Source organism: Cannabis sativa, chromosome 8 (assembly GCF_029168945.1).
Source record: "Cannabis sativa cultivar Pink pepper isolate KNU-18-1 chromosome 8, ASM2916894v1, whole genome shotgun sequence".
NCBI lineage: Eukaryota > Viridiplantae > Streptophyta > Magnoliopsida > Rosales > Cannabaceae > Cannabis > Cannabis sativa.
This window is the reverse complement of record NC_083608.1, coordinates 39,274,536-39,289,670: the sequence shown is the minus strand read 5'-3', so window position 1 is coordinate 39,289,670 and position 15,135 is coordinate 39,274,536. Positions and strand designations below refer to the sequence as shown.

General features: G+C 33.1%; 2 protein-coding genes across 3 annotated transcripts; one reads left to right on the top strand and one right to left on the bottom strand.

Annotated features, from left to right (window-relative positions):
- The first annotated feature begins 5,329 nt into the window (after window positions 1–5,329).
- Window positions 5,330–10,177, top strand: LOC115699087 (switch 2). Its single transcript, XM_030626321.2, has 8 exons — window positions 5,330–5,840; window positions 5,951–6,057; window positions 6,261–7,188; window positions 7,773–8,020; window positions 8,601–8,727; window positions 8,801–9,076; window positions 9,156–9,396; window positions 9,667–10,177. Exons 1-8 carry the CDS (start codon window positions 5,427–5,429, stop codon window positions 9,996–9,998), a joined length of 2,673 nt encoding a protein of 890 aa, XP_030482181.2. The 5' UTR covers window positions 5,330–5,426; the 3' UTR covers window positions 9,999–10,177.
- On the bottom strand, window positions 10,075–13,876 carry LOC115699089 (uncharacterized). 2 transcript variants are annotated; one of them, XM_030626322.2, is made up of 11 exons: window positions 13,509–13,876; window positions 13,365–13,424; window positions 13,087–13,254; window positions 12,842–12,908; window positions 12,243–12,454; window positions 12,039–12,146; window positions 11,914–11,947; window positions 11,480–11,595; window positions 10,776–10,817; window positions 10,597–10,668; window positions 10,075–10,494 (listed from the first exon to the last, which is right to left on the bottom strand). In XM_030626322.2, exons 1-11 carry the CDS (start codon window positions 13,710–13,712, stop codon window positions 10,453–10,455), a joined length of 1,125 nt encoding a protein of 374 aa, XP_030482182.2. In that variant the 5' UTR covers window positions 13,713–13,876; the 3' UTR covers window positions 10,075–10,452. The 2 variants fall into 2 exon arrangements, with proteins under 2 accessions (XP_030482182.2, XP_030482183.2); XM_030626323.2 differs by having other exon boundaries at window positions 10,235–10,494; window positions 12,243–12,451; window positions 13,509–13,865.
- Window positions 13,877–15,135: the final 1,259 nt, after the last annotated feature.

Here is a 15,135-nt window from a genome sequence, read left to right as displayed (position 1 = left end):
GAAATTTGTTGGGTAACGCTGCAAAGAAGCAAAATATAGGCAAAGATTGTATCTCTTCCAATGTTACTAATTTGGTGACTGAAATCTTTGAGAGGAAAAATAGAATAAATTGAGAATAGAGAATATATATGAGAAAGAATTTATCGTCTTATAAAAGAGGTTGGAATTGAAAAAACAGATAGAAATTAATAACATTAATTTATCAGGATAAACATCTTAACTTTTAAAGCAAGAGTATTTCCATGACTCCATGTCAAAATACTCAAGAAGTGATCTAGACATAAACATACATGATTGAATGATTTACATGGGCTAATCTTTTTAATACTTATAGAAAGTTACTTTTGATATTTTTTTTGCTTATGACAAAGTTACAAACATGGAACTACAAATTTAAAGCTTCTAATAAGAAACAACATGTAGTCGATTGAATTGCTTTATCTTCTTCACATAGCTGATTTTGTTGAATTGGTGAACTAGTTGATTACTTGATTGGTACTGTCTTAATGGTTTTTTTTAATAGAAAAATCAACTTTATAAACCATTAATCTCAGTTACAAAATAGCTAATATTATTCTAAATTGAAACAATGAACAAATTGAAACTCTAGCAAAATTATTAGCTATTATATATTAGCATATCTTTTAATAAAGAAAACCAAAACATTTCTTAACTCAGCAAGCGAGTTTCACAATTTTGAATAACATATCTATATAAAGAAATCATAGCTAGGAATACAACTCCTTAAAGCTTGTACCACAAACTAATTAAACAATTCGTCTCCACAGTTACCTATTGCCATTGATGTTCCTTGATCCAACTTATAGCCTCCCTAACCCTCATTGCCTCGGCAAGCTCAGGTTCGTTAGGACCATGAGAATAAAGGGTACACCCTCTTTGCATTGTAGATTTTGATTATAAACTCTCTTTCATATGGTAATAAGGAAGCATGGATTCGCCATTTGCATCCTTCAGCTTTACAAATTAATGTGATTCTACTAGAAGCATGCTTCACTTTACGTAGCTCAAAACCTTCTTGAATGGCAAAGTCTTTCAATACTTTTCCAAAAACCTTGTGATCATTTAATCTTTGCCATTACTTAAGGATTATTTTCCCATTTTCATACATGTTCTCATTTTTTAGTCTTGATAGGTTACTATTAGGATCAATAAAATTTTCATTCCTTATTAGTTTCTTAAAATTCCTATGCTCGGCTTCATTATTGTCATAGTGCTCTCCAAACCATTCTTCTGTGTAAGATTCATCACAATATTTGTCAAAGTCAAAACTATCCTCATCATCGTATGAAATCTTATTCTCTTTTCTCCACTCCAAGTCATTGTCATCAATTGATATTCTTGACAAAGATTCCACATTTGCTTCACCTATGCTCATCTCATTTGGCCTGGTAGATGCTATTCGAGGTGCATATTTGAGCCTCCTAAGGGCAGCACTTGATAATGCACCTGAAGTGAAATTACCTCTAGTGTCATAGTGCGTGAAATCACCCTCCAATATTGCTTCATTTTCTGCCAACATATATTATTGTGTATCAAATTCTGGTGCAACATGAAATATTGGTTCATTAATTTCATCAGCTTCTGGTATAGCCACGGATCTGTTGTTGAATTTTTGGACCATGAAATACTTCAAGTTCAATCTCTCAAGCATCCAATGTCATGTCTTCCTTAGTCCAAAGCATTAATTATGAGAAAAAGTAAAAGCAAAGCATGAACTTTTTTTATAACCACAGACAACTGAAGTTATAATTTAGAAATTCAAACAAAACCAGTTAATTTTGTAGAAAAAACTAAACACTTAATTAAAGTCAAATAAAAAAAAATACTTTACATAGATTGTTGGATTTAAGAATTTTTGTCTTATTTTAGTAAAAAAGTCTAACATGGATGAAAGTTCAGGAACATGATTTAGTACATTTCAAAATTCGAGGAGCATGATTTGGTATATATCAAAGTCTGTGGAGCATTGTTTAGTACATAAACATGCACTAAAATAGTAAAATTGAATAAAATTAGACAAAAATTCTTAAATCCAACAATCTCAATATATAGTTCAGGGAGTATTTTGTTGGGAATTATTTTACCATGATCTTAGATCTACTCACAAGTATGTTTATTAACATCCTAAATATGAACTTTCTAAAACGATAAAATAAACACATATAAAGTTAAGAAAACCTTACATTGATGCAGCGGAATAAATGTCTCCTTCCACTCAGATCTCTAACCCTTGATTCCTTTCTGTAGCAGAGTATAATCAAGATCTGAGCCCGAATCTTCTTCTTCTTCAAGCTTTGATCCTTCACAGTCTTCCAATCTATGATTGAGTTACTGCTTGCTGTGTGTGGGCACTTACTCTTTCACTAGGGTCACGAAAAAGATGAAGGGAAAAGAGAGAGAGGTATTTCGGCCAAGGTAGAGAGTGAGGAAGGCTCAGTTTTTCTGAAGAGATAAATTTCTATCAGAAAGGCTTGTTGAAAACTTATGTTTTGACTGAGCCATCACTTTCTATTTATAGGCAACTACTAGGTCTAGGTTTAGAATTATTTGGCATTAAAATAATGAAAATATTAATTTGAAAAAGCCTTTTAAGTGGCCGGCCATATGGTGTTAATGGGCCTCACTTAATTTTGCAATTTTATCAAATTTTATCTCTATTTTCTCAAAAATGCCAATTTTCCAATTCTAACCTTTTAAATGCCAAAACTAATTATTTAATAACTAAAATAGATTATTAAATAATATTGTCATTTAATTTAATTATTAATTAGACATATAAAGTCCATTAATAAATAAATAAACCCAGAAAACTCTTTTCCTTACAATTTCACCCCTGCTTAGTGAAAATTCATAAAATTAGACATAGTCTAACTTTAGAATTATAATTGATCAATCACGAATCAATTAATGAGTCTTACAAGCAGAATGTTCTCAACTAGAATGGGGACCATGGATCTATATGCTGAGCTTCCAATAAGTGAACCAAATTTACCAAGTAAATTCCTACTTATTAATTCTTCGTTGAATCCACTCTTAGAACTTAGAATTGCACTCTCAGACTTATATAGAGCATATTGTATGTTTCACGATACCAATATACTATCTCATTTAACCATTGTTATAATCTTATTGTGATTTAAAGATCCTCTATATAGATGATTTACATTGAGATGAGATTTCTTTACCGTTCTCACCCCTCAATGTATTTTGCCCCTTAAAACACTTAGCTACCTGTAAATGGTGTTTAGTGATCTAATAATTAGTCAGTTAAACAAGAGCTCATCCATTTACTTCTATTTGCTAAGCTCGAAGGGAATCATCAGTTAACTTCTATACACAAGTAGAAGCTATAGATTCCATATTTATGTTCAGCACTCCCACTCAATCATACTATCATGTTCCCAAAATATACGTATCACCCTGACCCAAAAGTAGGCTTAACTAATAAATCAAAGAACATGAATAGCACTCCTGAGTTGAGCCCAAGCATATCAGGATTTAGATTCTTTTTAATCTTAAGATCAACTACTGATATTGACTTGGAAAGATATGTATAACGGTAAGTTTGTAATATCTTAACTTAGTTGCAATATCGGTCCAGTCCAATGTATACTCCATACATTCGAAACTAGTATACTTTACTAATGTCCTGGAAAGAACATAACACTTACTCCAAGTGTAAGTACACATCATCGCTGATTATCACATTAGTGTAAATCCAATAACACTGATGAAACAGGGACCAAAACTTTTGATTCATATGATCACAATCACATTCCACTGTGTTGACGATACTGTAATTGTGAATAAACATATGATCTGGATTTAACTGATTTTGTGTGTATGAATGTAATAAACATATTAAACATGTTAAACCATTAGCATGTAAAATTCATGCAAACATCAATCACTTCTAATTTCTTTTATTGATAACTAATCAGATTGTAAAGAGTTTTATTTAGGGCATAAAACCTAACATATTTTTCACGACCTTAAAAGTTCAGGAGCATGATTTGGTACATATCAAAGTTCAGGGGCAAAAATCATAATTAATCTTTTTTTTATTTGCTAATTTCACAAATAAATAATAAGCATTTTCCATATTAGAAAGTTATATTTAAGTAACATACAAAGTACCAAATAAATATATTCCCTTTTATAAATAATGTTATGCATTAATATTAGGGGCTGTTTGGAATAGGTTAATCTTAGTAAGGGAATGGTAATGTGAAACATTACCTTGTTTGTTTGGAGGGTTTAGCCTTGGAATGTTATTCCCCTAATATTATATAACTACGAGGGTAATGTTCATACCTTAAAAAAAGGTAGGATTAAATTATTACCTTCCATCATATTAATTTGAATAATATTTTTGAATTAATAAATAAATTTAAATATTAATAATATTATCATTTATTACAAATAAAATATTACGATATATATATTTAGTCTGTGAGATCAGTTTTTTTTAACCGAGTTATTTTATATTATTAGCAGTAACATATATAGATTTATTATACAAAAATTTTATGCGAATGGTGTACATAAATAACATATCGAACAAAAATAAATAATATAGTGATAAAATATATAGAAATGTTCTTTTTAATTAATAAAAAATACAATAAAATTTAATGTTTACTAATTAATAAATATATTTCTTTAATAAATAATTATTTTATTTTTATATGTAATTAACATTAAATAGATATAATAAAAAAATATTTTTATTTTAATTTTTCAAAATAATATATATAAGATTCATGTACTCAACCAAACAGTGTAATTTAATTAATAGTAATATGATTACATATTACCCTACACAGCCAAACAGTTTAAACATTTCTCTATAATAATATTCCCTTTCATAATATTCTCTATAATCAAATTATTTTGAACACTTCACTTAATCTATATATTACAGTATAAATTGATAGGTATTGTAAATATTAAAAAAAATATATGGGAATATAATTGAAATTAATAAAATATTTGAAAATGTATATATTTAAATAATATGAAAAAAAAAATTAAATAAAATTAATGTATAATTTATTATGGAAAAAAATCCCAGTTTTTAGCGTTGATAGTTGAATTTCATATTGGTTTCATCTAAATTAAACTATCCCAACAAACAACCCAGACTCCAGTGCCCGCTTTTCCACCTGTTAACTTTGACACTGACATTGCCACGTCATTCTCAGCTGGGCGGTTAATTATTTATTGGGGTTACTCTTGTTTTTGTTTTTTTTTTAATAATAAACTTTTGTTTTTATTTTGGATATAAGATTCGCAAAATTCAAAAAAAAAAAAAACACTTTTTTTTGTTTGAAGAAATCCAAAAACGCTGTTTTGGAAACGGTTTTTCCCACGAAAAAAAAGTTTCCCAAATCCCCAATTCTCTCATGTCACTCCAAGCCTTCAAAGAAACGCTTAAGCCTTGCTCAAATTCATCGTCTTCCACCTCCATTGAGGCTTACCCAAGGACCTTTACTTCCCACGACTTTGGCTCCCCGATTTCTAGAAAACCCCCCAAAAGTTCTCTTTCTCAGCAACTATTGCGCCTCCAAGATCCCATCTCTCCACCCCCAATTCAACCACGGACCCAACCCAAACCATCCCAGAAGCATAAAGGTGGTAACTTTGAAGACCACGATGAAAATGATGATGATGATGATGAAGAAGAAGAAGAAGAAGAAGAAGAAAAACCTGGACCAGAAGCGTTTCTGAGGTCTGAAGTGAGTGAATTTCAGTTTGATCATACGGGACCTTATGAACCGTTGGTCTTGACCTCAGAGGGTGAGATTCCTGTTGTTCAGGTAATTTCATTTTATGCTTCCACTATTTGAGTTCGTGTTTATTTATCTTCTTGATTATTGTATACTTACTAGTTAGTGTAATTGTAGAATAATGTGATATTTATTTGCAGGTTCCTTCATCCATAAACTGTAGGTTACTTGAACATCAAAGGGAGGGAGTTAAGTTTTTATATAATTTATACAAGAACAACCATGGAGGTATTCTTGGAGATGACATGTATGTGTTTTTCATCTAGCTTAGGCTTATGAATATAGTCAATGTTTTTCTTATAACGGGATAATTTTAGTTAGAATTTTTTGTATTGATAATGTGTTTTCTTAATGGTGCTTTACTTGAGTGTAAAACCTGTCTACCTAAATGTGGATTTTGGTGGGGTGATTAACTTCACTGCTGACTGCTTGTCATTAACATTGGAACAGGGGATTAGGCAAAACTATTCAAACAATTGCATTTTTGGCTGCTATTTATGAGAAAGATGGAGATATTGTTGACCCTGTAACATCAAAGAACAATCAACTAGGACAGAAAGGCCCTGTACTGATAGTTTGTCCTTCTTCGGTTATCCGCAATTGGGAGAATGAATTTTCCAAGTGGGCTACTTTTAGTGTTTCTGCTTACCATGGTGCAAACCGTGATCTAGTATACGAAAAATTAAAAGTACGCGGAGTTGAAGTACTTATTACCAGCTTTGACACCTACAGAATTCAAAGACGCACCTTATCAGATGTGAATTGGGAGATTGTGGTTGTTGACGAAGCACACAAGTTGAAGAATGAGAAATCAAAACTCTATGAAGCATTTCTAGGAATTAAAACATTAAAACGCTTTGGTCTTACTGGAACTGTAATGCAGAACAAAATTATGGAATTGTTTAATCTCTTTGACTGGGTTTCACCAGGAGCTTTGGGATCGCGCGATCACTTCCGCGAATTTTATGATGAACCCCTTAAGCATGGTCAAAGAGCAACTGCTCCTGAAAGATTTGTGGAGGTAGCTGATAAGCGAAAACAACACTTAGTGACTGTTCTTCGTAAATATTTGTTAAGAAGGACAAAAGAGGAGACAATTGGGCATCTCATGATGGGGAAGGAGGATAATGTTGTGTTTTGTGCCATGAGTGAATTGCAGAAACGGGCCTACAGAAGAATGTTACAGCTACCTGACTTTCAATGCCTAATAAACAAGGATCTTCCATGTAGCTGTGGAAGTCCTCTCACTCAAGCTGGATGTTGTAAAAGGATTATACCAAATGGATTAATTTGGCCCTACCTTCATAAAGACAATCCAGATGGTTGTGATTCTTGCCCCTTTTGTATCGTTCTTCCTTGCCTTGTCAAGCTCCAGCAGGTATGAATGTAAAAGTTTGTATTCATTGAAAAGCTATGTGAAAGAGATCATCTCTTAGTGGCCCTACACAATGGCACAACTCTCTATATATGATAATTGGTTGAAGACAAATTAGTCATCTTTTGCACTTTACATTTTAGTTTTTAGTGCAACATTAGATTTCATATTAGAAACAGTGATATGTAGACTAAGTAAAGACTATGAACACGGAAGAAAAGCATACATGGTGATGGAAATTTGAGATAAACCTGGAATACCTTTAATAAAAAAGAGATTGGGGTTTTGGTCTTACCTTAAATGCCTCTAAAGTGTAAAATACTACCGATAATATTCACAATTTATTTTTAAGGCTCAGTTTCTGCTCATTAAAGAAATCAAGGCTTGCTTTTTACATGAACAAAAACTGTAGAATAATTAAAGGAAAGGAATTACTAGAACTCTATTTCCTTTTAAAGAGTAAAAATGAAAATAATAATAATAATCTGCTTACTCATGAAAGAGTACAATTTTTCTAATCGTTATCTGATCACTTTTAATTGATATTATTCTGTTGCCACATGTTTCAATTCGTGAATGGTTTTCAGGTAAGTAATCACCTGGAGTTGATCAAGCCTAATTCTAGAGATGACCCAGATAAGCAAAAGAGAGACGAAAAATTTGCCTCTGCTGTGTTTGGCCCAGATATAGATTTGGTGGGAGGGAGCACCCAAAATGAAAGTTTTATGGGCCTTAGTGATGTTAAACATTGTGGTAAAATGCGAGCACTAGAGAAGTTACTGTCTTCTTGGATTTTACGGTGTGACAAAGTTCTTTTGTTCAGTTACTCTGTCAGGTGACTCTTGTAAAGTTTACTGCGTATGCTAAATACGGTTACTCTTTTCTTTATTATAATCTTTCACAGTTTACTCACAAAATAATTAAACTTCTTTCATAGTCACATTCCTAGTGGTGTTCCAAGGGGTTTTGCTTATTTTCTGTCTCCTGGTAGTTGGGGACTAATTATTAATTATGTGATCCCTCGAACAAGCATTGAAATGCCAATGTGTCAATTAGGTCTATAACATGTAAGATGTAACTATATGTCTGGTTGATTTATGATTAATTGATTATGAACAGTAGCATAAAACCAAATCTTCCCAGTTTCACCAGAATTTTTCAGAAGAGAAAAGGAGGGTTCTGGGAAAAGTTTTTGTGGGAACCTAAGTAGGATTGTTGAGTCTTAGCCATTTCATTCAGTTGCATATTGTCAATATTGATAATATAAAATGGATATAGCATAACTTTAATAATCAGACTTACTCTTCATGCGTATATTCATGAAATGGATTAATTGCATAAATCTTCAATCTATCCATTTGATGGTTTGAGACATCTTTTTCCTGTTATTGAAATAATCTTTTTCTTTTTATTAGGATGCTGAACATACTGGAAAAGTTTCTTATACGCAAAGGATACTCCTTTTCACGACTTGATGGTTCCACACCAACCAGCTTGCGCCAGCATCTTGTCGACGACTTCAACTCAAGTCCAAGCAAACAGGTTAGTTTTTCGTTTCAATCAATGATTAAATAAACTCGTGTTTTTCCTGCTACCTAACAAAATATATGTTTAGGTGTTTCTTATATCAACTCGAGCTGGTGGTCTTGGATTGAATCTTGTGAGTGCTAATCGAGTTGTTATATTTGATCCAAACTGGAATCCTGCTCAAGACTTGCAAGCTCAAGATAGGTCTTTTCGATTTGGGCAGAAGCGACATGTGTTGGTTTTTCGTTTCCTTTCAGCTAGCTCTTTAGAAGAACTTGTTTACTCGCGTCAGGTCTACAAACAGCAGCTAGCAAACATTGCTGTCTCTGGAAAAATGGAAAAGCGCTATTTTGAAGGTGTCCAGGTAGAAACAAAGAAAGTCTTAGCTTTAAGTATTCAAACATTAAATTTCCTTAATTTCAATATGCTGTTTCCATTTTCAGAATTGCAAAGAATTTCAAGGGGAACTTTTTGGGATTTGTAACTTGTTCCGCGATCTTTCTGATAAGGTCTTTACCAGCGAAATCATTGGGTTGCATGACAAGCGAAAAGAGGATAGTAGAAAGCAAGAATTAACTAATTCTTCAGAAACATTTGGTCCTATGTCATCATTAGGATCTTGGATTAAGAAAACGTCCAAAGATTCCAAGAAAGCTTCGAGTGACCCTGCACTTGAAGATCTGGGCAAGTGTTTTTTGTGCTCTTTGCCATTCATTTTCCTATTTTTAATTCGTTTTTTATGTTTCCATTATTTTTAAGTTTGACCTGATTGATTTATACAATTTCACCATGTGTAAAGAAGTCACCTGGCTCGTGATTTCAATGACTTTTGCAGTGACTTACAGTTTCCAACTAGAAGTTTTAATATTTTCATGTGGATGGTGATTAAGAATTACGTAATTTTCACGAATTTATTGTTGCATTGTTGCTTAACTCAGTTTCATAATATTTCAGGTGTTGTTTATGCTCATCGCAATGAAGATATTGTAAACTATGGTCCTGGGTTCCAAGAGAAGCTGCAAGAGGGCTTATCTCAGAATGGTAACCCAAAACCTCATCCTCCATCCATGCCTGTTCATAGAAATTTATTAGATGACATACATATCAATGAAATGGATTCTTCAACTAAGAACCGAAAAATAATTCAATATAGTCTCCTTGCTCGGTTTGCTGGTATGGGAGAATTAGAGTTCAGCAAGTGGATATTAACTGCAACACCTGCAGAGAGAGAGGAAGTGCTCCGAGATTACAAGAGGAGGAAGCATAAGACACCCTATGGGGGCTGAAGAGAAGGTAGAATGTAGCTGCAGCTTATGTAAATAATACTGTACATATATGATTTGTGGTAGAGAATCGGTAAAGTAGTGATGAAAAGAATGTTCATGATTGGAACAGCATTGAGCATTCCCTCATTGCGTTTAGATGAATGTATTTACAGCCATTTCTTTTCAGAAGTTCAGAAAAATTTGGCGTCATTCAAGAGCGATATCAGTAATGACTGGTTGGTTCTTGACAAGAGAAATTGACAATGTCGAACTATATAAATGAACCTTACAAGCTAAAATAATGTCAAATATTGATCTACGTTTCGGGAGTTTAAACAAAGCTCTTTGGTTTTGTGCAAAATTTGGGTCTCGGTTTCTATTTTTCCTTTCCCTCATCATCTAAAGTCAACTTCTAATCATAACTGGGAAATTTGGCATTTCTTCATCCAGTTGTGCCAAGCATCACCATGGTTACTTATCTTCTCTGCATCTTGAATCTTGAAACCGGTTTTGAAGACTGAAAACCAAACAGCAACGAGAAAACCATCGTTACCATTTCAAATCATCAAAATTATAATGGACACTTGTGTCTTGTTAGTGCTGCACACAAATAAATTACCTGAGATGGGGTCTGATTTTTTGAACTTGTATTTAAATTGTCAGCCCGCTCAACAATAGAACCTGTAAAAGCCTGTAAGAAAGACAGATACCAAATGAATATCCTAAAAACATGAATGACTATCTACATGTAAAGGCTTTTTCTTTTCTTTTTTTTTTTCAGTTCACTCAAGATTTGACCTTGCGGCTGTCGAACTTTGGCTTTGGAGTTTCAACAAGAGTCTGTAAAACAAATATGAAGTCATATTAAACACCTTTAAAAAATAATAATAATAATTAGAGAGTTCTTTTGCAATATAATAGAGGAAAAGAACATATTCTAACGCACATCATATCAAACAAGAAATGATAATTAATAAATAAAACCAAGATAAACCACAAATGGTATTTTGCCCGTACAAGTTAAAAGTGCGAATGCTTTAAATTTTGACATGTGAACATATTAAGTGATGTAATCTAGTTGCAAAAGAATGTCTACATTCCAATCAAGGATGTTTACATTCCAATCAAGGACTTGGCATGATCTCCATCAAAAAAAGAACAAACTATTGTCATCTCTATATGATAACATAAATGAAAATAATAATAATAATAATAATAATAATAATAAAATTGTAGTATCAATACTTATTTCGAAGAGAAATGCTACAACTCAATATCGGGTTCCACTTGTTTTACATTAATAAATATTATAAAAAATGACTAACCAATTATAAGACGACACTTCATCATGGTGCTAAGCACCATGAGTATAGCAATGCTCTATTTCAAAAGTTAATAAGCTTGGAAGTTAAAATTGTAGTATTTTCTTCTGCTTGGGAAGAAAGCACATATACAAAAGTATAGCAAGAGCATTAAGAAGGTTAGAAAAAAGACATAAATACCTCATTTATCGGAGAACTAAAAGCTTGGAGGCTATTATTAGCTTGAGGAGGCATTAATGTCGTCTCAGTAGACTTTTTGACATATCTATCGGAAGTATCACCGTGTGATGATCCATCTGGACAAGATATAGGAAAACAATTGGGGTGAATCTCAGCTTAAAGATTACATTGCAGTTTTTGGTGGATGTTGACATGCAAACCAACCTAACTTTCTTCAAAATATAGTCAGACCTTACATAATAATGATGTTGAGACAGGTGAATAGAAGCTTTCTGAATATCTAAGGAAATATAATACTGGAGACAAACTATAATCGAGTGAACCTTTGTGTAAAGGTTTTGTAGAACTTCTAGAATGGAGACGTTGGATATACATAGTTAAGTATGATGATCCAAATCCATAAAAAAGTCTATGTAACAGGGCAAACAACTAACCTTTAGGTACCGGTTGAACTGCCAAACCTGTGCACTGGTAGACAAATTTATTGGTGTAAGTTAATGTATATTGACTGAAAAATTAGACGAACAATAACACCAAAAAAAAAAGGACTATGAAATACAGGCAATTCTGGCTGATCATATTGCTGCTTATCATTGTCAAGATTAGCAGCTTTAATCACTGCCCTTGTATTCTGTGTCTGATCCATAGGTTTCCTCAACTCTGGCTTCTATTTAAATAAGAAAAAAAAAAGTTTGCATCAACTAAAAAGCAGTGCAGTCAGTCAGTTACTCAATTTCTAAAGCCAAAAGTTCTCTACATATACCTCTGGTTTTTCAGTCTCATTAAGGGATAATTTATCTGAGAAACTATCCAAATCAGCTTTAGTTGGCTCGTCATCATCATCATCATCATCATCTTCTTCAGCTGCAAGTTCTTCTTTCTCAAGTTCATCAAATCGGGACATAATGCGTGCAAATTCATCATCTTCAATTTTAGCATTTTTGTTGTCTACTTCAGAAAAGCTTGAAGAAACTTCTATAACCAGTCCAGAAAAGAAGCATCAGTATCTCAATTATGTTTCTAATAAAGAAATAATAAAAGATTCATTAAAATGAGTTAATTAAAAGATAATACACTAAATAAGTTCCACATTGATTGAAGGATAAGGTGTTTGCTTTACAAAAAAAAAATCTCCAAAGTCTACCAATAACATATATGGATTTCAAATGATTTCACAAGCATGTTAGAAGGACTGGGAATTTAATGCAAAGTAGCACACAGAAGGAATTGCTTCGTCAACTGTCCTAAAAGCTACAGTAAATAAGAAATAAACATGACAATTTACTGCAAGATTGTTCAGATACTCTAATTCTCCTTCAGATTTCTCAGTCTAAACTCTAAAGTTACTAAAAACAAACAAACCTGGTTCAGATTCTCCTTCAACAGAACTTTCCTCCACATAATCTTCTCTTATCTCTAGAATTCCTTCCTAAGTACATGTCAAACAAACAACAATCAATTAACTTGAACTACATTTCTACCACAGAAAATGGTATTTTAAATGCAAATAGCATTTTCTCTCAAAAAAAAAAAGTAAATAGCATTTGACACATCCAAAATGATAACTAACTTTTTAATAAACTCAGAAAAAAAATGCCAGAACAAACCTCGGCTTCAGAGGCAGTTCTGTCGAAAAATGAAGCCTCTAGTTTGAGGTCTTGCACCATGGCCCTCAAAGATTCGATTTGGGATTCCAACGTATTCCCTCTTCTTCTCAGAATATCCACGGTTTGCTTGGATGTCCTATCTGCATAGTACCCTTCTCCCAAAAGAACCTACACAAAGAAATCACAGTAGCCCAGAACATGTTTAAGACAAAGAAAGTTTTTTTTTAAAAAAAAAAAAATCAAACACTGATTGTCCACTGAAAATTCAATTTCTATACCAGAAATTCATTGGTGTGTATCAAACGCCCAGGGAAAAAAGCTGCCTTACCAAATGGAACCTACAATAATTAGAAAAAACCATAAAATTTGTTTTTTCAAGGAGTGAGTGAGAATGAGAGAGAGGTGAGTATTGGGTTTCTTGCCATAATATCGTGGTGGAGCTGGTCTGGGAGTCTCTGGACGGTGCTAATGAGGTTGGCGTTATCGGAGACGAAGCCCCGGAGGCGGTCAAGCTGCTGCTGCTTCTCGACGATGGTGTCGTACACGCGCTTCGCTGCCTTCTGCGCTTCTTCAGCTGCGAACAACGAAGATAGCGGCGTCACTGTCCCTTTCGCGGAGCCTTCCATTTCCCGGAGGAAAGAGAGAAAGGGGGAGCAGAGACGGTGGAGAGTGGAGTGGGTTTGGGTTTTGGTGAGAGGGAAAGGAAAGCTTCGCCTGAGTTGGGTTTGGGTTTGGGTTTCTCCAATTCAATTGTATTTTTTTTAAAAAAAAAAAAAATTGCCTCATAAATATTTAATATTTTAGATTTATATACTTAAATATTTAATTTTATTTTTGAAGACAAAAATACTTAATACTACAATTTTCTTACCGCTAACAATTTTGTTAACACATAAATATTAAGAAACAAGTAACATTTAGTTTTAATATTAAAAATATTAAATTTTAAAATAAAATAAATAAATGTAATACACCCTCCACGTGTCCATATTTATGAGTTAACGGAAGTAGTAGTAACGATGTAAGAGAATTATAACATTGGATATTTTTGCCTCCAAGAATAAAGATAAGGTATTTAAATGTATAAAATTTGAAATATTAGGTACCTATGCTGCAATTTAGTCATTGTATTTTTACTGTGGTTTACCAAGAAACTACAACTTGTTGGGTTTTTTTTTTTTTTTGAATAAAAGGCGTTTCCAGATTAATACCACAAAATTAGATTTCATAGTCATTACATAAGATATTATCTGGTATAGCGGAAAGATTGATATACTAGTTACATTTTTGGCGAAAGCCCACTTTGCAACATTATAGGCCACAAAATTACATTGTCATAAAATAAATAAAAAATTTTAACTTAACAAAAGATTAGAGATATATTTACATTAAATCACATAGTTATCAATACCCCGACTGGAATAAGTTCTCTTTAGCACATTGATAGCCGTCTTAGAGTCACTCTCAATCAACACAAAAATATGCTTCAAAGAGACCGCTGATTCTAAGGCTAACAAAAAAGTCACAGCTTCTCCACTTAGAGGGTCAAAGAAGTTGAGCATGTTGGTAGCCACCCACAAGACCGACTATGTGTGGTCTCTAGCCAAAGCCACCACGAACATTGAACCGCAACTAACTTTAACATCACAGTTGATTTTGACTCAATCTTTCGGGGGACCAAACAAGAGACTCAACTGTCTTCGGTGAAGTAAACAGACAAGAACCATAATCGGTATAACACATATAGATAGAGTCAATACATTGTTTAATATTACACATAGAATTATTGTTTACCTTGTCGTTGCGGGCTTTCCAGATCGTATCCACCACAATCAAAGCATAAAGGAGCAACTCTTGTACATCCACACCTCTAGCCTTTAGACTCCACAAAAATTTAACCCAATCCCAGACACAGGTCCCAGAGTCCATAATTGGCATAACACCCTAGGGTGATGACCTCCAAAGGTGAAAGGCAAAGTTGCAATATAGGAAAAGAAGTTACATCGTTTCCTCTCCCTCTCCACAAATAGGATATGAAACTTCCACAAT